This window comes from Phycodurus eques, chromosome 1 (assembly GCF_024500275.1).
Source record: "Phycodurus eques isolate BA_2022a chromosome 1, UOR_Pequ_1.1, whole genome shotgun sequence".
Taxonomy (NCBI): domain Eukaryota; kingdom Metazoa; phylum Chordata; class Actinopteri; order Syngnathiformes; family Syngnathidae; genus Phycodurus; species Phycodurus eques.
The window spans coordinates 7,729,978-7,752,721 of record NC_084525.1 but is presented as its reverse complement, the minus strand read 5'-3'; the positions used below and the strand labels follow the sequence as shown (position 1 = coordinate 7,752,721).

The window sequence follows — 22,744 nt, the reverse complement described above, 5'->3', positions numbered from 1 at the left end:
AAGATCTATCTTGGTCTCATCAGATCAGATAATCTTATTTCTCACCATCTTGGAGTCCTTCAGGTGTTTTTTTTTTTTTTTTTTTTTAGCAAACTCCATGCAGGCTTTCATGTGTGTCTTCAGGTGAGGCTAGCTAGTCTGCCATAAAGCCCCGACTGATGGAGTGCTGTAGTGATGGTTGACTTTCTAGAACTTTCTCCCATCTCCCGACTGCTTCTCTGAAGCTCAGCCACAGTGATCTTTGGTTTCTTCTTTACCTCTCACCAAGGCTCTTCTCCCCCGATTGCTCAGTTTGGCCAGACGGCCAACTCTAGGAAGGGTTCTGGTCTTCCGAAACGTCTTCCATTTAAGGATTATGTGCTCTTAGGAACCTTAAATGCAGCAGAATGTTTTTGTAATCTTGGCCAGATCTGTGCCTTGCGACAATTCTGTCTCTGAGCTCCTTTGAACTCATGATTCTCATGGGGTTTGGCTTTCCTAATCAAGTCCAATCAGTATAATCAAATACAGCTGGACTCCAATGAAGGTGTAGACCCATCTCAAGAATGATCAAACCATTTTAAGGATGATCAGGAGAAATGGACAGCACCCGAGTTAAATATATGATTGTCACAGCAAAGGGCCTGAATACTTATGGCCGTGTGATATTGATGATTTTAGCAAATGGCTGCAATATAATAAAGAGTGAAAAATGTAACGGTGTCTGAATACTTTCCGTACCCACTGCTTATCCTGAAAAATGAGACCACGACAAATGATTTAAAAATGCTTTCCACCATTAATGTGAACTATAAGTTTCAGAGTGGGGAAGTAAAAATAAATAACAATGTGACCCTCCTACAGTATAACTTGGGAGGTCACATTCAAACTCATGTTAAATGGGAGTCATCACACACCTGCCACCATTTAAAGTGCCTCTGATAAACCCCAAACAATGTTCAGCTGTTCTAGTAGGCTTTTCCTGACATTTTTGTCATCACATCTTGCAGCACCAGTCATGGTCCGCGGTGAGCTTCCACAGCATCAGAAGGATCTCAATGTTCATCATGTTCATGTTCAAGTTCCTGGGAATTACAGTCTCTCAGGCCCTGAAGTGGGCGATCCACATCGTCCTCAAAAAGGCTCAGCAGAGGATGTACTTTCTGCGGCTTCTGAGAAAGCACAGCCTGCCACGGGAGCTGTTGAAGCAGTTCTACACAGCGGTCATTGAATCAGTCCTGTGTTCTTCCATCACAGTCTGGTTTGGTGCTGCTACAAAAAAGGACAAACTCCGACTGCAACGGACAATCAAAACTGCTGAAAGGATTGTCGGTACCCCCTACCCACCCTTGAGGACTTGGCACGCCGCCAGAACTACGACAAGAGCATGTAAAATCCTCTCGGACCCTCCACATCTGGGTCACCGGGTCTTCCGGCTCCTTCCCTCAGGTAGGCGCTACCGATCAATGCAAACTAGAACTAACAGACATTCCAACAGCTTCTTCGCTCTTGCAATCAACTTCTTAAAATCCTAACCTACAATTCCATTGCAACATGCTGCCACTTTCTTTTGTCTGAGTTTGTTGTCACATTTCTGTCGGGCCAATTATATATTACTCATGCACTCACTGTCGTAGTCTAGCCACGCTGCACTAATTGCATATCTGTTGTTGACCAATACTGGCCACTCATGCCAGAGTAGCATCTACCCCATTTGCTCACTGATTGAGGAGTATCTGCAACATTTGCACAATCAACATTGTCCCAGATTAACGCACTACTCGTCACTTTAAACTGCATACACTCCTTGAAGCCTTGGTCACTGCATCGGACTATTGCGAGATTAGTCATTGGAACTGCTCTAAGTGCTAGAGGACTCTGCATCTTTTTGCACAATTGTCAAAAAAATAAAATAAAATAAATTGTACCGGCATTACCAGATAACTAGCAACCCTTTATTGCTCAGTGACTGTTTTACTCAATGCCTTTATGTCTCAAAAGTGTTCTCTGTCAATTGACTGTCTGTTGTTGTACTAGAGCGGCTCCAACTACCGGAGACAAATTCCTTGTGTGTTATTTTTGGACATACTTGGCAAATAAAGATGATTCTGATACTGATTCTGATTCTGATCAGTTAGGAGAAGGGTAAAAAAAGGAGTTTGAATGAACACAGCCACATCTCCAGTCATAAGAGGATCTGCACACTTGTGCAACCATATTATCTCACTTGTTTATTTTTACCTCCCCTCTCGAAAAGATTAAATTTTTTGCAATTTAATTGTATAGGTCAGAGGTCACATTAAAGGTGTGTGTGTGTGTGTGTGTGTGTGGTGGGAGTGGGGGGGTTCAAATGATTTATCTTGGTCTCATTGTTGTATATACCGTATTTTCACAACCATAAGGCGTACTTAAAAGTCTTAAATTTTCTCAAAAATGGACGGGGCACCTTACAATGCGATGGGCCTTATGTGTGCACCGACTTCCAACATCTATAAATGTTGTTGTGTGATGAGCCCTCCGCTTGACCTTTTGTCATTTTTATTTTTTTTAGCATTTCCTGCCGACACGCTGCTTACACAGAGGAAAAGCGGACGTGGCTGAGGACAGGGGAAGGTTGCGTGAAGAAGGACGCTAAACCCACGCCCCCAGTAGGTATATAGCGCCGGGGCGTTTTTTTATTTTTTATAACCACTTGACTGACTGGGAGCATTGCATGCATTTTGCATTGTGCAAAACAACAATGGTTTGGCTAAGGACCCCCGAAAATGTCACCTACGAAGAGATACGGTTACGAAGCACAGTTTAAACTGCAAACCATCAGTTACGCGGAGGAACATGGGAATCGACCAGCCGCGAGAGAATTCAAGATCAACGAATCCATGGTTCGCTAGTGGAGGAAGTAGGACAACGAGCTTCGCCAAGTCAAGAAGATGAAGCTGAGTTTCTGCGGAAACAAGGTGTGAGGTGGCCTGAGTTGGAAGACCAACTCGAGCAATGGATTAATGAGCAAAGAACAGCCGGAAGAAGCGTCTCTACAGTCACCATTCGACTGAGTGCAATAACTCGGGGCTTGCCATCATTCCGGGAGGCTTGACGAATCGCTGGAGATCCGTGTAAATAGGGCGTTCAAAGTGAAGTGAGCAGCGTGGTAGCCATGGATGACAGATGGCGAACACAGCTTTACTAAGACTAGGAGGCAGCGCCGGGCGAGTTACGCCACAATTTGTGAATGGATGGTGGATGCTTGGGCTAACGTGTCTGCTTGCACTGTTGTTCGAGCTTTCGCACGGCAAAGAGATTGACTCGAACCTGGCGTGTTTGATTGAGAACTTGCCCAGCTGTTCATTTCGGATACAGAAGATGAGGACTTTGATGGATTTGTGGATGAGGATTGATCAAAAAATAACATGAGAACATTGTTAAATACTTCAATCAAGTACAACCGAACTCAGTTTTGCTCCCGCTGCCTTTTTAAACACATTGTTTTAGCGTGCATGCATGCTACCGTATGTTTTAAGCTAGCGTATGTTTTACCATGCCTGCGCCCAATAATACGGTGCACCTTAAATATGCGTTAAATGCAGAAATCGGCCCTGTAAATGAGACTGCGCCTTTTAATACGGTGCGCCCTATGGTCGTGAAAATACGGTAACAAAAACCTGGCATTTCAACAGGGTTATGTTGACCATTTATATGGAGTGTACATGTTGATGTGTTTAGGAATTAGAAAATGATTAGATGGAAATATAAGATGGTGCACGAAATGCTAATGAAGATGTAGCAAAACAAAAAACAATAGGAGGAGAACATAATTGGATGACTAATAATCTCTTGAAAGCCCGACAACAATGGCAGCAGTACACCAGCAGATATCAGTAGCGCTCACAACTTTATGCTCAACCCGCATTTGTGTGGCAGGTCAAATAAATAGGATTCATTTTTCTAAGACCAAATACTGTTTTTTTTAATTTATTATTTATTTCCTGGATATCAGTGAAAATACTACAATAACATTTGTCTTGTTAGACAGCGAGAGTGCAGTCACTTGCACAACACAAACAGCCCAAATGAGGGCACTTAACACAACTCAAAATGATGTAGTTCATATGCAATAGTCTATATATATACTGCCATATAAAAACAGAAGAAGCCATGTAGGATGTGACTTAAGTTTATACTGTAGGCCTGCATATGAAAAAAATAACACAACAAAATGTTGACCGGGAGTCATGCCAATCCAAGTTTGCTTCAAGAATGGATGCATTTTGAGAATCGCCCACACTCATTAATTACAAATGGGTTTGTCGTGTAACATAGAAAAATTATGGTTTTATCATATTATATTAAGTAAGTGCATTTCATCCAGACACAGACAATATACAGTAATGCCTTTGAAGAAAATAATAATGGGTTCTAGGTAAATTGAGTATTTTGTCTGGGGGAAAAGGGCCTTTTAGGGAACGTTTTTGTGTGATATCGCCGATGGAAAATCTGGTTAAAAAAAAAAAATGCCTGCAAGTTAGAGAATAACACTATAACTTCATTATTACTTAACGCATCTCCTTGACCCTTCTGAACCCCTTCTCCAATTGGCTGGCAAATTTCAGTTAAAAATATCCACCAATAAGCTCGTGCAGGCCGAAATTCCGAGGGGTTCTCTAAGTTTATGTGCCAAAATTACTGTGCCGTTTCAAATGACAACACTCGGCCAAATAAACGCCACTTAAATAGCGTAAATTGAACTTTTTATTCATTCGAAGAGCAGTGTGGACATTACTTCAGTTATCAATTGTTTTTTCCTGAATTTATTTGTCATGGAGGATTTTAGAGGCATTTCAAATCCTCCATGACAGCTACTTGTCACGTTGCTACCATCATGTTCAGCGTAGTGGTAAAAGAGCAGAATAATCCGTTGTAGACGACATAATAAAATCATTAGCTTCTGTAGCACAAACACAAGCTTGTAGCCCACATTTTGTTGAATAGAGGTGTGACAATGACATCATCGTTTCACGAAATTAACTGTTGTGCTCCCAAAAACTCCGAGATTCACTTTAACATGTGGATGCAACACTAAAATGATTAAAAAAAAACATTCAGGGTGGACATTCTTTCATGGCCCCTAGAGTTGTTCCACACAAACCCACCTCATAATAGTCAATTGACCACCTGGTAAATAAGCTGCGATCAGAAAACTACAGTTTATCAATGCAATTAATCGTTCAGTCCTTATCAGGTGTGCCTTTCTGCTCATCTAACTACAGGTTCAGCTTGAAACGACAATTGTGATAGAGCTTGAAGTTTAGAGCTTAATAGGCAACAACATCAAAGGCAGCAAACACAGGTAAATCACCTTCCTGACGAGTTCTTGTAATGAGTATCTCATCACCCTGATGAAAAACTGCAGGAAACACTCATCAGGTTTCCACTGTTTGCTATGAGATGGCAACACAGCTCAGGCTGCTTTGTTTTGTTCTTGACCCCATCTGTCTTGCCTGGAGAAGGGCCTTGTGTCTGTCTGTCTGAGTATTTGTTGAAGCTGCTCATGCGCTATCTGTCAGCAGGCTGGCGGCATTGCTGCGGAGAAAGCTGGAGCTGCGTGTTTATAGCACGAGACCCGAGGAGTGAATCAAGCTGGCTGTCTTGTCTATGGAACTGTAGCGTGACTGAGGAATGATGCCAATCTTTTGGGCTTCTCGTCACTCTCTTGACTTCTTATCTTTCTCATCAAACACCAGAGGGTGTGAGGTAGGCCAAGGTCAGACAAGGCCACCTTTCACAGCGCTCATATTCCAACTTACTGTGCGTCAGTCTCTGGGTGTGTGAGTGTGTCCTTGTCGTGGAACAGAACAAGCTCAACTCATTCACAAATTTCACATTTTGCTTTTGTTCTGTGTATCATTAAGCGTGTCAAATTATAAGTGTACTATAATATTAAAGAGATAGGGAAGAACAATGGTGGAGAGGGCAATTATATTGGATGAGTTGACACTGTACTGGAGAAATACTGTAGCACTGTGACAACTAAGGGTTCATATGCTAAAGAAACATCCCTTTTTGAGATATGCACACAGAGTAAAAGCACATACATTGTTCGACACGCTGTGACACACTCTGTACTATTAAGTTTTCTGCATCTGAATACTGATGTTTTTGGCAAAATCCTGATAAGAGAAGAGAAATCAGGTCTGCTAGTTTATCAGCAGAACCTCTGTGGGATCAGATAAAGAAAATAATCACGCACACGCACGTGATATGATAGTGTTCCTGCTTGAGGCAAAAACATCTCTGATGATTAAAGATACAGGCCTGTTCATGTCTGTAGGTACTGTATGTGCATTTATGTATTCATGGACATGCATTTTTCAAGATAGGTCATACAGTATGTGATCGATATATATTAAATTATGTTGATTCCTTTACATTTTTATGACTTCAAGTAGATTTCATTAAATTGAATGGAGTTCCACATTCTTGGAAGACGAATCCGTAACCATAATTACACATCCATGTATAAAAACTGTTATTAAGCCGATACACCCAAAACAATTGACAAACAGCATTAACATAACCCACCCATGTTGATCACCATCTTTGACATAGCTTGTTAGATATTGTTAGATGATGTAGGTGTACTAAATGAATTGTAATGTGAGTATTGCTAATACAGCATATCCCTCATTTTAAACATAGAATGGCCAGTGCTACCAAACAGGCCCACTAGATGACAATGTTGCTCCATTACAGTGCTTACGTTGGGTCGACCAGGCCTCCATAAAAGGATAGAAAGGAGAGAAAAGACTAAAAAAAAAAGTGCCAAGAAAGAAAGCATGAGTGTTTTTTTTCTTTTTTTCACTTTATGGATCCTTTTCGTGCTGCCTGGTAGCTAGAAGGCGTCACCCTCTCTGTCCCAACAACTCCCAAAGTTAATGACTTAACGCATTACTGCAAATGGTGCTTGGTTTTACATTAAGTCCCAGATGTAATGAACACTGTAGGCCATTGTTGCTTGGCGTCTTTATGTCCTAAAAGTGACAGCAAGCAGAGCAGTGAGGAGGATAATGATGAAGACAAAACCTCAGTGATGATACCTGTAAGTGCGCAGTGAGCAGCGCCTTTAAGGTTCCTCTTTACCTGGCCAAAGCACTAATAAATGGCCATTGGAAGTCATCGCCCTGCCATCTCATGCTCGATTCCCCTAAATCACAGACAGGTCATTATGGGTATGTATACTGATCCTTGGAAGATTTTCTATGCTTTACAATGTCCCTATTTGAACATTACCATCATCTGAAAAACCCTGACCTTTTTCATAACATCACCTCAGTCTTTAGGTATGCCTAGAGACACATAAAAAACACATCTAACATCTAGCAGAACATCTGTAGAGATGATAACAACATGGACCAATCTAGTGGGGGTTGGAGGGTGGGGCTGTGTGAAGAAAACACACAGGAAGTGTGGATGGTTGGGTGGGAGGGCTATTTTCTGGTGAGTCAGACATTCCTGCTCGAACATGCTATCATGACTCGATAGCCACGCGATGTCCTGAGTGACACACTTGGACAGCAAAGAGGCACGCTTCCGGCCTGGTCTGAGTGGAGCCAGAGGTATCGGATGGGCTGCCCTTAGACCCGCAACTTGCAAACGGCTTCAGGAAGAACGCACACTCGTATAAGAACAGTCAGTGGCCGGAGATGCTCTCTGACTGAGGTGCTGAGGGCGCTTAGTGTAGTAGCAATCAGCTAATAAGAGCAGACACTGGCTCCCCAGACCAAATAAATCTCTCTCAGGCATGTAAAGACCATTTCAGAGCAGAGGATTTGATATTAAAAGCTATAAATAGAATTTTCTGAATGGGTTAGCGAAACACTCACACATGGGTTTGAGCTGGCCGATCAGCTCCTCCTTGGTCCATTTGGCCCACTCCTTCTTGTCTGTATTGATGGAACACAGGATTGGACCGCATGGTTTCCCACAATCCTCAATGGCTGGCACATTCAAATAGTGGACGAGCACAATGTCAGGGTTCTGTGGGGAGAACAGAGATGAGATTACGCGTGGCGCTCGATGCTCTTAAGGATGCTACAGCAAGGAGTGCAAGTGACACATGGACATTGCGCCTCAGCTGTGGGTGCTTTCGCCAATTTGAAAGGCGCCAGCTGGTTAATGAGAAGTCAAACTAGAAACAGCACACAGTTACACACAAAGCCAGACAAAAGCAAATCCGCCATAATCTCACTCAAAACTGTCTGTGTGTGCATTTGGATGTATCTGTCTACACCCGTCCTCATGCATGTCTGCATTTGCAAACGTGTGCTCATGGAACAACACACTTATTGAATTTTGTCAAATCCTCCCACATGGTGAGTTGATCCGTTGCCCCAAATTATTGGCAGGGTAAACAATTTGCAGCTTCCAATTTGTTTCGAGGTTTCCACTACAAGTTATTTGACTGCCAAGTTTAGCAAATAGATTAACATTAAATTCCTTGATTGCTTGTAATTTATTACAAAACTCAGTACTCTCCAAGTCCAGTATTTCTACACTTCGACACATCTCAGCTGTACTTGATGCCAACTACTATTAAAACAGCCAGATGTAAGAAAGACCACAGCTAGGAACAAATAAAACATAAAGAGAACGTCAATAATTATTAGCACGCAGGAACTTGAAGCTAAACAAGACGCAAGAATCGACAAACAGCAAAGAGGTTGATAGAGAAAAATGCAATGACAACATGCGTGTGCGACTGCAGGTTGAAGCTTCATCAGTGCTAAGTGGCACATAAATCAAGGCGCGGCTACAGTAGGTCTGTGCGCCCTCTCGCTGTGTATACCATTAATCAGGGGACCAGACACCCCCGCTCCCTCTCGCTTTCTCCCCTTTCATCAGACGGGGGTATGGCTGAGGGCGACCAGGCCCAGAAAAACAATTACTTCTGTGGAAAAAGAAGCCCAAACATACAAACAACTGCCACCCTCTCTGATGACCTCACGTCAGCACTTTGCAGAGCGCTATCTCCCTGCTTTGCTTGTCTCCTGTCATTGATATGGACACAATACAATGGCGGCTGCCCTGTTTGGATGCAGATGGCGCAGGGTGGCGAGCCATGCCCCCAGATGGCACCAACAGCTGTGTCAACTGCGAAGCCATGTCCTCCCTATTTACTTCAGAATAATGAAAGGATGCAAACACACACAAACACGCAGTAGGGTGAGCTGCTGTAGGATGTAAGGGTGACAATCGTCCAAAGCTAAAAGACCATGTGGTGATTTTACAGCTCAGTCAAACCCCTGTAAAGTGTGTTCCCTCACTTTAAATCTCTCAAAGAGCAAGAAAGCTTTACCCACAATCTTGTTTCCCTTCTTTCACACTTCTTTCTACGAGCAACACCCTCCTAACTCATGAACACCTCTCTGTTAAAGAAGAGAAGAGAAGAGAAGAGAAGAGAAGAAAGAGAAGAGAAGAGAAGAGAAGAGAAGAGAAGAGAAGAGAAGAGAAGAGAAGAGAAGAGAAGAGAAGAGAAGAGAAGAGAGAAATCAACACAATGAAAGTGTAAAGTAGCACGGAGTAAATCTATCAGGACGGCGATTTAATTTAATTTCCTACCCGACTGCTTTCCTTTTTCACCGCGGAATATCACAAACTCAACAAAGGGTAGGAAAAGGCTGAGGGGTAACTTTTTTTTCCACAAGATACTCTTACCCAGAGAAAATGAGATCTCATTGAGTTATTGATTAATTGTGGTCTTTGGGTTGCTTTTTTTTTTTTTTTTTTTTTTTTTTTGCTTCTCACTTCCCAGAGGGATGCTCTCTATCCTCACTTCAGCGGTGAAAGAGAATGCTTAGATGGCTGTGGGGTTCGTGTCTTAATGTGCATGATTGTATGATTCTACGGGTTAAGTCTATAAATAAACACTTGGCAGTGTGATGAGATCTGTGAACGTGTGCCGACCATTAAAGCCTCTTCTGACACACATGTGCGTGCCAGTGTAGCATGTCTCCAGACAGTGTTTGAGTTCATGTTTATTGCACTTCCCTAGAACAGATGGATAGATGTTCAGCTAATTGCAAGCAGTCTTGGTGAGTCAGCCATGGGGGCGCAAGGCCTGCTGAGAGGGCGGGGGGTGCGCCTTCACATAAATGTAACACACGAAGGCGTATGTGTGTGTGTGTGTGTGTGTGTGCGCAAACCTACGCACCATTCACAGTTTAATCGTACGAGAGACGAGTATGAAAAAAAGTTGTTGTGCGATCACACGCACACCTTTGCAAGCAGGCATATGCAAGATATTGCCATCGCAACCAGTGAATGAAGGTGATGTTGTAGCCAGGCAACAGGTTTTCTCTGGCACCCACGCACTTCCAGGCAGCCTCCTGCAATCTATCAGTGGGTGCCTACCTTGCCCTGAGGTCACAAACCTTGTTCAAATCCACTAGACAATGAAGAAGGGAAAGAAGGAACAACGGAAGGAGAAAGAGTTTGGCTAATGAAGCCTAGGATGTAGACAGAGTTAGATGGAGATGGATACAATGACCTTCTACTTGTACTGACTGAGCATGCAGCTACAAGAGAACAAGAGTGGAAACTGCTGGCAGAAGCTTGTGAAGTAATGTGTCCGCTGTCTCATTAAGCCTCTGTAGCCCTAGCCACGAATCGGCCTCTATCTTGGAACACCTCCACGTAACCACCAACCTTCCAACAATTTAGGATAGCTTAATAAACCAAGGAGTGAAGCAATACAGAAGTCTAGTTTAAATCTCGATTTAATACGTATTTTTAGTCTTGCGTTTAGTTAGACCACACATAGTTTGCAAACTGCCTCCTGCCCTGCCTTACTCCCTGATATCAGGATTTCGGCCTGTTTTACTGCATCTTCTCCTCGCTTCTTTTCTGCTTTGATCGAAGCTGAGGCTGTGGATTCTGAACTGACTGATCGGGTCAGGTTCTGAAGAAGAACCACTTTCCGAAGGTGTCTACCTGTTGTACTTCATCTCATTAAATTGACTCTGATGCCATTTTAACTAACATTGTACAGCACCATACTATGTGATCAATGTTGCCCACTCGGTGTCCATTGCAGCTAGGTTATACTGGGAGGGGGATTCCTCCATCTGTGGTCCCTTATCGAGGTTTCTTCCTCTGCCCTCACATGGTGTTTTGAGGTATTTCCTTGCCCAACTTGGAATTTAGATCAGGGGATGTCATCGATCTTTGTCAACTATGAACCTGTGAAGCCCTTTGAGACTCTTTTGTGATTAATTATACAAATAAACTTGACTTAACTTGAGTCAAACGGACAGAGACAAGAATGCCCAGCTAAAATGTATAAATAAGGCAGTTGGCTTGGCAGCTCGTTTTTGACTGGAGAGTGGGCTTTTGCTTTGGGAAGCCATGCACGCATGTGATAAGCAGACCATTAACATGAAAGGATCTTAATTGAGAGGGGATGCTTCACGGAACGTAGACAAACCAGGGAGGAGGACTGGGGGAACCCTTGTTCTTCTCTGATAAAATATCCCCACAAAGAGGAACAATTGGGGCTTCAAAGCTTGTCAAACTGGAGGAAACACTAGAGCAAACATGGCCTTTTTCACTTTAACGGGGAATGAGACAGGACAGGCAAAAGAGGAAAGGAGCCCAAGAGTACACAGGAGCTTTGAACTCATAGGCTACTGAGATATTCCTTTCAATCAACAAAACACACACACACACACACACACACACACACACATATATATATATATATATATATATATATATATATAAAATTAAAAATGGGTGCAGTCAATTGTTTTGTCACAAACATTCAGCATCAGGGGAATAATACAGTGGGGAGTGGAAGGTGAGAGCGCATGTGTTGCCGTGTCCCTTTGTGGATGTATTGTCGCCTTTATATGTTTTGGGCTGCCTACACTGAATTATAAATAGAGTGTGAATGAGTGTCTAGAGGCACATATCTGTACGTTGCTTGGCATACACACATCAATATGAATGGAGAATGAGCGCAATGAATGGAGTGTGAGTGACTGCATCTGCTAGTTTGACTGCATATTCATGCGTGTGAGAATTTGAGGTTTGTGTCTTTGTGCAGCGGCATGATGTCACCTCTGTGTGTGTGTGCTTTATGTTGCCCGCTGAGGTCTAGCTGAATGTAAGAATAGAGTTTCATTCAATTCATTTGTAACCGAAAACATGCGTCCCTCAAGTCATCTAACTCCATTAAAATGAATGGAAAAAGCCTTTAAAATTCTAGCCTCCCAAAAAACAAAACAAACAAAATTGTAATGTGTTTCTTAATGTACAAAAATATTAGTAATAGTATTACAAGTCGTTCTTTGCAGAGGATAAACAAGGTATGCCTGTGAGTATTGTTATATTATCTTTCTACATGTGTTGCTCCACCATTTGTGTTCACATATAAATTGCTCAAAGGGTAACAACACCGCCACATGGATGCTAATTGTTAGCCTCTGTGCCTTTGGTGTTTCCCATTGTATGCTAGTGCAGGCTATGTGGATGGCAGTTGGTGTGGTGATGGATGCCACTGGGCGCCACTCATTAGGGAGCCTTCTGGCCTCTGGCACTAAGGTTTGCTCACTTAAACACCGCAATCCTCACAGCTTTTCAACAAACATTGCTGTTCATTTCAACGTCAAGTGCTTCAGCGATTCCCTGGGTTCACCACCACAAGGCATGATAAGACTTCCTGCTTTTGCTTTGAACCTTAAATACTCCCTGCCAAAGGGGGTATGTTTGATTGCGGGGGTGGCTGGCAAACGCCTTGCCTCGTGCAGCCACACATACACACCGACGTAAATAAAACCTCATGCCAAACCCTCCAAACAAGACAGCAAATAGCCTGAAGCTCTTGTCTGGGTAGCAGCAGAGTAATCCATAATCTGAATCAGATTCCCGCCCTCTCTTACAGCCTAATTAGGATACCTTGAGCACAGCTTCAGCTCCCAAATACATCCCTTCGTTTCCCTAGTTACTATTAAAATGTTGCACAGTGCAGGTACCAAGCCCATGCAGGCTCAACTTGAATTGCTTCTGTCTCAGGTCTCAAAGAGGAATAGCAGAGCAGATGGCACAGTAGGTGATCCTGATTTAGGGGACAGTCTGACTCTAGCTCTCTACCTCTACTACCTTGTGTACTGGTGAAAAGATATAAAAGGCTGCATACGCTGGAACTTTTGAGGAACAGGAAGAGGCCAACATGTTTGAGCGTGTTTCAGAGGAAGCCAGGGGCTGGGGGCCTGTGATGTTTAATTCAGGAGCACATAATCACTTCGATGGAGTTGAGAGCGGGGCTTTAAATAACTCAGCTTAGAGGGGCAGAACTGTTTCACTCTGAGTGGGGCAATGAAACTGTGTACGTGTGTGTTTGTGCAAATATGTGAGTGCATTTTGCTTTTCTTGGTATCTGTGAGAGAGTGGTCCCCTATTTCTGCCTGTGGCTCCTCCCCTCCTTTGAAAACACTTTATTTGTGCAGTACATTATATGGAAGTGAGGTGAGTTTGTTGCTGTGCCAAGCTCCTCCATGCATAAGAATAAAAGTGCAAAAGGTCAGTGTTCAAAGCCTGAATATGGACGAGCACGCTTGATGCCAAGCAGGCAGGCGGTAAGTCAGGCGGTAAGCTGGGCAGTCAGGCGTTCAAGTCCCTTTAGCTGCCACAACTCAAGTCACAGTTTACAGTCTACTTATTCTTTCTGAGAAGCTCACAGAGCACATTCGCCATTAGTTGTGGTGGTCCCAAGTGAGATGCGGTGCTGCTCAGGGGCAGACTCAGAAACGACCATCAGGAACCCACACGGATGCCATAATGGCCTTGGCTGTGCCCATGGCGCTGATCCTAATATTCACTGGACAGCCAGGTGACACTGAGTCACACTGGAACAAAAGGAGGGGAAGGGAGTTACTGAGCTCTCGCAAACGCTGGGAGGATTTCACCATGTGCTCTCTCTTCATGGGCCTTTCTCTTTCTTCTTTTCTTTTTGTCTTAGCCTCACAATAACCTCTCTCCCTCACGGGTTTTCTCTCAGTCTTTTCTCCTCACCCGTTTGCTCATTTCCATCTCTTTCTCCCAGGGAATGGTGCGATTCATTGGTAGCAGAAAAACACAGCTAATGCCATCCCTTTCTACTCCATCACTTGTGCGCTCAGTCATGTTCATATCAGCGGCAGGTCTGATTTGTTTGCGCGCATCGTCTTTCTCCTCGTGCCAGTCGACAAGGCACGCTATCTATGTGCCTCCGCCTGTGTCTGTGGGCGAATAAGGACTTCATAAGAGCTGCCAAGGGGGAGAAAGAAAGATGTGCTGGTGCATTTCTAAACAAGAAGACACAGCGAGGACTGGTATGTGTCCAACTCAACCAATATCTGGCTCGGCAATGGCCCACTGAACAACAACAGACTACACCGATTGTGAGCATCAACAAAAAAACGACCGCAACAGAATAGATGCCCATTTGGGCATAAATGGACATACATGAACATGTGTATAAACGACACACACACACACACACACACACCATACACTAAATGACAGCAGCAATGGCCTCAGGACTGCTGAGAATATGCGCTCTGTTAGACACTGTGAGGAGCTCATTATTATTACTGGGATGAACACTGAAGCTCAGCTTTGCAAGACCTCTTACATGCACACGTAAACACCATACAAACGTCCAATGTCAGCTCCTGGGTAAAGAAAAACAACAAAAACAAACTATGGAATTGTTTCCTAGCAACATGTGGTATGTGTTGGGGCCACATGACAAAAAAAACAAAACAAAAAAACTGTGTGGTTGTGTGCGACATAATGAGAAGGCTGAGTTTGTGGTAAACAATGCGTATTAGAGAAAGATGGAGGGTTGTACGGGGTGAACTAACGAGTATCCAGAGATAAGACGTCATGAATAGCGTATGGGCAGATAATGAAGACAGCGAGTGAGAGAGAGAGCCTGAGAAAAGGCATCACCAGAAATCTGATGAACCGACTGACGAATGGCGCATTTCCTCCAGCTCACTATGGGGGCAGTGTTGACTGTCAGTTGATTCACCGAGCAGGTCCGCTGACAATTAAGGTCATGGGAGCAGCTTGTCAAATCACAGCTTGGAGAGAAATCATTGTGGGAATAAATCAGCACAGTAGACAAATATGAAGAAGTGCTGTAGGCCAGGAGGTTGTGCAAGAGGCAAAACAGAGGCTTTGGTTCAAATGCAATGCTGTTTCTACCAGTTTCAAATAAAAAAAATAAAATAAAAAAAAAGTCAGATTCAGGTTAGCAGGGCTTTGTAAAATTGATGCGCTGTCCTAAGAAGGGGCTATGTTTTTTTTTTTTTTTGCATCATTGATGAAAAGTCCTGTGTAAAATGATTAAACAAGAAGATGTCATTACATTTTCTTTAATTCTCCATGAGCAAGTGTGCGAAATGCAAGCAGCGAGGCGCCGTGTAATAGACAACATGCGTGTTAGCCGAAGATACTTGCGCGTATAAGCACATGTTTGGTAATTGCTCTGTAAACTACTGCGAGCTGGCAAAAAAAAAAAGAAAAAAAAAAGCATCCTATCTCCATCCAGCAGCTGCCACAAAGAGGAGTCCGAAAACAAGAGTGGGACTGTGACAGAGACTGAGCGACTGCAGCCTCCTGGTAGTGTAATAGGAAATTAATTGAGACCATCAATATGGTATTAATCATTAAAGCCCAGGTGCTGAGGTGGCACTTTGCTGGCTGTTCTTCTATTGGCACTGCTCACACACGCAGAAAAAGTTGGACGTGCTGCGTCGCAAAAGTGAGGAAAAGTGAAGAGTGAAGTAGAGACACAAAAAATAAGGAAAGGCAAATTTTTGGAAACACTGGAACACCTCCTATGTGTCATTTTTGACTCCTTCAAAAGCGACAAAGTGGATTCTACAAGGCGGTCAAATCAGAATGTGTCAGGCAAATTTGGGGAAATATTAATCAACTCTTCCGGAAGTCATGTTTCTCATAACACCTAATCCGTTGTGGGGCAGAGCACCACAAGGCCTGGAGTGCCGTTTTAATCAGCCAGAGGAGACGCAAACTGCGGAAACTACATTAAGCTGTTAAGCGCACCACGTCTCAAAATTGTTGAAGGTGTCTCGCTGAGATGAACGCGTCGTCTCATGAATAATGCATCACCCAAAGACAAAACCAGACTCACATTGGGGACTGTGTGTGTGTGTGTGTGTGTGTGTGTGTGTGTGTGCAAGTGCGCAAGAGGGGAACAGCTGTGGGTTTGCAGTGACTCGGTTTGACCGTGTGATGCAACCAAAACAGGCGAGTCCAAATACAGACTGACACTACGGCACGCCAGCAGCACCTGGGGCCTCATGTACAGACTTGCGTGGATTTCCTCCTAAAACATGGCGTATGCTCAAATCCAGAAAACATCGTACGCACAAAAATATTCAGATGTATGAAACGCTGCGTACTCATGAATCCAACCACATTTCCTTCGTGCATTCCAATCAACGTGGAAATGAGCGCACATTTTGGGGTAGCCGACTCCTCCCTGTCCACGCCTACATTTGAATATGCAAATCATATTTCAATGAACCCTGCACCTGAGATGCCGATCTCTGCATGATCAGAAAAAAAGGAAAATGAGCAAGGTAATGAAGAAATTTTTTTTTTCTGAATGTGAAGTTGCTCAATGAAGTGGAGGCACGCAAGAAAAGCCTCTTTGGCATGCTGTCCTACGGCGTTAACAACACGCGAAAGAGGAGCGAATGGGAATGTCAATGCTGTCGAGACAGAGTAGCGCGCACACGCTGAACTAAAAAAGAAGTGGTCAGACATTAAGGTGGATGTGAAGCGGAGGACAGCTGCCCACCGCCAAAGTGTGGCCAAAAAAGGAGGAAGAACCGACGCGGAGGGCCTCACCCTGTTCGAGGAGAGAATCGCTATGATTGTGGGTGACGGTGCTCTCTCAAGGGTGATGGGAGGATGTGGCTGACTATGATCACCCCACAAGGTTAATACCATGTATGTTTAGAACTCATAACAAATGTGTTCATACAGTAACCTACACGCAGCCCTGTGAGATAAAGGTTCAATGCGTAAATGTTGTATGTGTGGTATTTGTAATAAATCTTTTGAATTGAAACAGAAGCACATCAGCATATCAAAGAGGATGTCAAAAACTTTGACTCCTCTTTCATTACTCAATTTATTATTTTAATACATAGAGGATACCCACTGACAAAACAAATCATGTTTTTTTTTAGGAGAAGTTATTATGAAAATGTGTTTCAGGAGAAGTTATTATGAGAAGTTATTATAAAATTAGGAGAAGTTATTATGAAAATGTGTTTCAATTGACAAATTATGTCAATTGAAACACATTTTAATCATGTGCAACCGATGTACATGTTCATCCATCCATCCATCCATTTTCTGAGCCGCTTCTCCTCACTAGGGTCACGGCGTGCTGGAGCCTATCCCAGCTATCATCGGGCAGGAGACGGGGTACACCCTGAACTGGTTGCCAGCCAATCGCAGGGCACATACAAACAAACAACCATTCGCACTCACATTCACACCTACGGGCAATTCATGCATGTTTTTGGGATGTGGGAGGAAACCGGAGTGCCCGGAGAAAACCCACGCAGGCATGGGGAGAACATGCAAACTCCACACAGGCGGGGCCGGGGATTGAACCCCGGTCCTCAGAACTGTGAGGCTGACGCTCTAACCAGTCATCCAACGTGCCGCTTGTACATGTTCAAATGAAGTAAATTCAAAGGACTCTTTTTTTCAGTGCATGTGCTGGAGTCACGAAGCGATTTTGAGGGCAATAGGCGGCATAAATGATCGCCTCGATCAATTAATAGGTGTCTTCACAAATATCAGTGGTTCATTAAATACACTGGGTAACAAATGCATTCTCAGTCCTTGCCTCAATTGCATTGTTGAAATCAAATGTTGCCGGGCATGAATTGTTCATCAGTGCTAATTATTCATGTGTCTCTGGTGTGCAGATTTACGAGAACAGTTTCCCAGCATCACCCCTAAGTGTCGCCAAAGCACCAAAAGCTGCAGAAACGTGCGTACGCCAGCCATGCAGTTGGCGTGAGGCACCGCACATTTCCACGGTCATGTCACTCTTGATACATCTGAACTTTGCCGTGAAAAAGAACGGACGCCACGTTTCTGTGCGTACGCACCTTTTGTACATGAGGCCCCCGGTGTCTATCGGGTTGGGCCAATGGGCAGTTTATGATTAAGAAGCAGCACCTACAGTGGAGATTGATTTGGATGGAAAGGAAAACAAGATTGACAAAGCTTGGAGTCAGCTGAAAAGCAAGCACAAGGATTGTGTGTGTATGTGAGGAGGTGTTTCAGTGGACAGAATGCATTAGCACAACTCTGGACCTGAACCCATATAGCCTAACGACTAAATCCTTAACACTCTTTGCATACTAGTGACTGCAAATAAGTATTTTTATCTTTTTATCTTGTTTAATTTTATCTTATTTTCTTATCTTGAGATTTATTGGGCTAATCTGGGACCTTGGGTATCAAATTTCGTGCCATATAATGTGATTTGGAAAATGTATGTTTCATATTTACCAAATATTAGTTCTATTAGTTTTATATAACCTTCACATCACTCTTAGTCAGCACAGTACTTTTGTGTGTCCCGGCCATGTTTTGACTACGCCCTGTTTTTCTCTTCCTTTCTCATCCTCTGGATCCACCCATTCCCATAAAGATAAGTTGGAGTGCAACTGGACCAGGCTAATGGTGTGAGAATGTTGTGGGAATGAGAGGGGTGCATTTCTTTTCTTTTTTTCCTTTTCTTCTCTGTCTCTCTCACTTCTGTATAATGAAGGTGATGTTTTGGTTGGGATTCAGTAAGGGGTAACAACTCGTGATGACTTGTACCTTTTCTTCTCTTTGCACATATTTCTTTCTTTCTTTCTTGTAATAAAAACCTACAATGACAAGATTGCTTCCTTACTTATTCTGTCAGAAAATTATTCGCCATATCGTGTAAACGTGTGTATACTGTATATGCAGGATTGGAATAGATCACGGCACGTGTAAATGTTTGATTAAAGATCTTCAATCGGAATGACAAAAAAGTCTGCATGTAAACCCCGCTGTATGAAAAAACAAGAAAACATCAATAAGTTTGTGTTATTTTTGGGTGGAACGGGAAGGGGTGCTTAGGAGAATTGGAGTGACAATCTGCCTCAACCAGTTGGTTGGAGAGGCAAGGGGAAAGCGGGTTCGTGCTCGGAGTGAGATTGCCAGGCATAATGCAATAATGATAACAGTGGTACCTTGTAATATACATACAACAGCACGAAAATGCTAATCGGCAAGGAGGAAAGTGTTGTGTTTGATTTGTTTTTCTTGACAACCGTACATCTTTCAAGCCAGTCTGGTGTGTGACGAAGTTTGGATGACTCATTCAGAACTTTTGTTATTCGCTCCTCTACACAGCTGTGCACATGATTGACTACCAGCATGGAGTGTTCTTGTTACATTCAAACCAGAATATTCACAGTCACATGACTTGGGTCATTTCATAGGAAAACCATGCAATGTTCGGCGGGATTATGGTAAACCTTCACAGTTTCAGTTGCAGAGAAACGTTTAATTGTAACATCCTGCCTAATGTATGTAAAATGACTTCTATCACCGATGACAAAGTCTATTCAGCGGCACTCTGACAAAAAGAATGAACGGGGAAGTGGATGTCCTGTTTACATAACATATGCATGTGTGTTTGCGCATACATTAAGTCATGTATTTGTGTGTATGCATATGAGGTCTACATTATAGACAGACAAAAGCCTTTGATGCATTTGATGACCGTGCAGCTCACAGGAGAAGAAGTCAAAGACACCAGAGAAATGGCCTTTCCTCGCCCTCCCTTGTCTGATCAATGAAGGGTCCTGATCAACCAGGACAGAACAGTCGTCCTCTTTCCTCTCATCTCCACGTGCTGCACGATTTCTTCTGGTTTTACGACCTATACCGCGCTTTTGCGTACTTGCGTGGATCGCAACTTTGTATGAATGCCTTCGTCTAGTTTGTGACAGAGGCACCATGTTTCCATGCATACTTGGGAATGGACATTAGCCTTTTGCAGTAAACAAAGATATATTGACATCTACTGACCTTATTTTGAATAAAACCATGTTGGGGTTATGATGTTTACAGTTTTAAAAAAATTTTTTTTAGGTTAATCCATATAATTCTGTTTATGTGTATAAAATGTGACGATTTCAGACAAGTTATCATCATTTGTCTTAAAACATCACAACAATTGGCTGATGTTCTCTTCTGCATTCCATCATATTGAAGCTTAATTGACTAGCCGCAATTAAACCTGGGAGAATGTAAAACTCATTTTACCTTTATTTACTGTAATAACAAATATTGAAGTTGACAAGGTCCTAAATAAAACATGTTTTCATGACAGTGTTTTACTTACTATTGTCCTAATCAGGTTTATTCCGATTTATTGGTCCCCACATAAACACAGTAATTGAAGAAAACGAGTGCATGTGTCTGCATGGAGCAAGATAACAGAACATCCTAAAAAAATCAACATAAACCCAGGCGAATTAAGAACAGCATGCATAAACTTGAATAATGACACCTCCCCTCATTTCAGGGGCTTCATCCTAGTTATCTAATTGCCTGTCTTTTATTTCTTTAATAAACTAATGAATATGGCTGGGTTGGAATCATAGAGACAGCATTAACTTTAAATCCCAAACTGCATCAGAAGAGCAGAATAATTTGTAGGAGAAATAATTACAGGGCAGAGGAGCAGGCATCAATCATGGAACACCGACAGTGCCCTCGCTGGAAACTACCTCACCCGTAAGCCAAGGCTCCATTAGGTATTGTCTAGGGCCTACAGGCTAATTTGTTTGCATCAATAATACATTCAAAGGATTTATCTAACTTGCAAATGAGCGGGCATTTACTGGTCCAAGAGGCAGGGAAGAAGAGCAGGAAGTGAGAGAGGTGGTGTGAAAGCCTGGAACAGCTGGATCGGGCTATGTGGGACACAGTTAACCATTTGCTAGACACCAGAAGGGTAGTTTGCATAGAGGGACATTTCATATTTGGGATATGTTTGGACACCAGCCAGAGTTAATGTGGGCCAGGGACAGGCCAAGGTGCTCGCGTCCAAATGTTGGAAAGACATAAATGAATGAAGAAAAAAAATGATGTTGAGAACACCTCACAGCCACAACATACAACCTGCTGCTTTGAATATTCTCTCATCCCGTGCCAGATGACAAAATGACAAAGGAGCATGAACACGAGTGTCTTTCACACAAGGTGGGCTTTCCTCAGAGGACACCAGTACACTTTGATCTCTGGCCCAGGCCGAAAAAGAAGGGGACGAAAAGGAGAAGAAGGTTGTTGGGAAATTGAGGGTTATCAAGAGTGAGGTGGAGAGAGAGAGTGAGATGGGAGAGGAAAAGAGGAAGCCTGGTCACGAACATATGCTACAGCTCCGTGCCAAGCCCCATTGGCTCAGGCGAGCCTCACATACGCTGCACCGCTGCCGCGCTTGCCACTCCAAGCCTCTCTAACATCAACACCATGGCACTACTTAGTCGAACAAATCTAAAGGGATAATTCTGGAAAGAGATGAGGTCTTCCCTGGCTCAGCGCTGCCAGTCTCGGCCGGACTGGAGTCAAACATTCATAGACAAGTGGCGTTTTGGAACTCTTAGGATCATGACTCAACTGATGTGGGTTGCCACTCCATTCTCTTGGAGGACTCTGACAATAACTTCTTAAACAACAGATCACTGCAGAGGCTGTCGAATATTCATTCTTTACCAAAGTAGGCATTTAAACTGAATAACACTGACAGTCTGGAGGGTTTATTTCAGTTGCCATGCTGGAACATTTTATTAGTGTCATACTTGAATTCACAAAAAGGGCTCGCATACTAATGTCTCCATACAAAACTTAATATGATTATTTAGCAATGTAATATATGTATGAAATATTTTGTGTAATAAGACTCGAAACGCTTGAACTGCTGCAGGGCAATGGAGATGTTTCTGCACTTAATTTTACAGTGGCATTAAAGGAAAAGGAGAATAGAGAGGTGCGGGGGGACGGGGGGGTGGGGGGAAAAAATTGGGGGAAAAAAACAACAAACAAAAAGGGCCATCAACAACACTTTTCTATTGTTCACTAAGACACACAATTCCACCTATGAAGCCGCAGAATCCCACAAACAACAGAATGAGCCAAGAGACACATAACATGTTCCGTTTTATTATATGCAGTAATTTAACAAGATGCAGTAGCGTGGTTGTACTTTGGTGCAGAACTGCATTGCATCATCCCAAGAGGCGTCATATTTAGCTGTGAGTGGTAAAATACAGGAACCAGCTCTCAGGAAGATGCAGTGCAATTCTACACCACTGTAGACGACAAATACTATAATAACCAGAGTGTTACATGAATACCGCAGGTCTTGTGTTGGATGTCACGGTACGGCTGGTGAGTGTGTATGATAACAAACATATGAAAAAAAAAAAAAAACACCAAAAAACAATTACTCTCTGACGTCTAGCTGCCGACTTTCTGTTTGAACGACTGGGGTCACTATCGCCACGTTTACACTACATGCTCCTCTACTTGCTGTCCCCTCTGTAAATGGCTGCTGGTGGATACCTACACAGGGATGGCAAGGGCACTGAGGAGAGAAAATCAATACAATATCTCACCGCTAAGC

General features: G+C 43.2%; 1 protein-coding gene across 8 annotated transcripts in view; it reads right to left on the bottom strand.

The window, feature by feature from the left end:
* The window catches only part of camta1a (calmodulin binding transcription activator 1a), a 383,457-nt gene that overhangs the window by 40,038 nt on the left and 320,675 nt on the right, over positions 1 to 22,744 (bottom strand). For all 8 annotated transcript variants that reach the window (XM_061675293.1, XM_061675285.1, XM_061675310.1 and 5 more), the window contains one exon: positions 7,857 to 8,010. In XM_061675293.1, the coding sequence (XP_061531277.1) occupies positions 7,857 to 8,010 (154 nt within the window). The remainder of the gene's footprint in view (positions 1 to 7,856; positions 8,011 to 22,744) is intronic.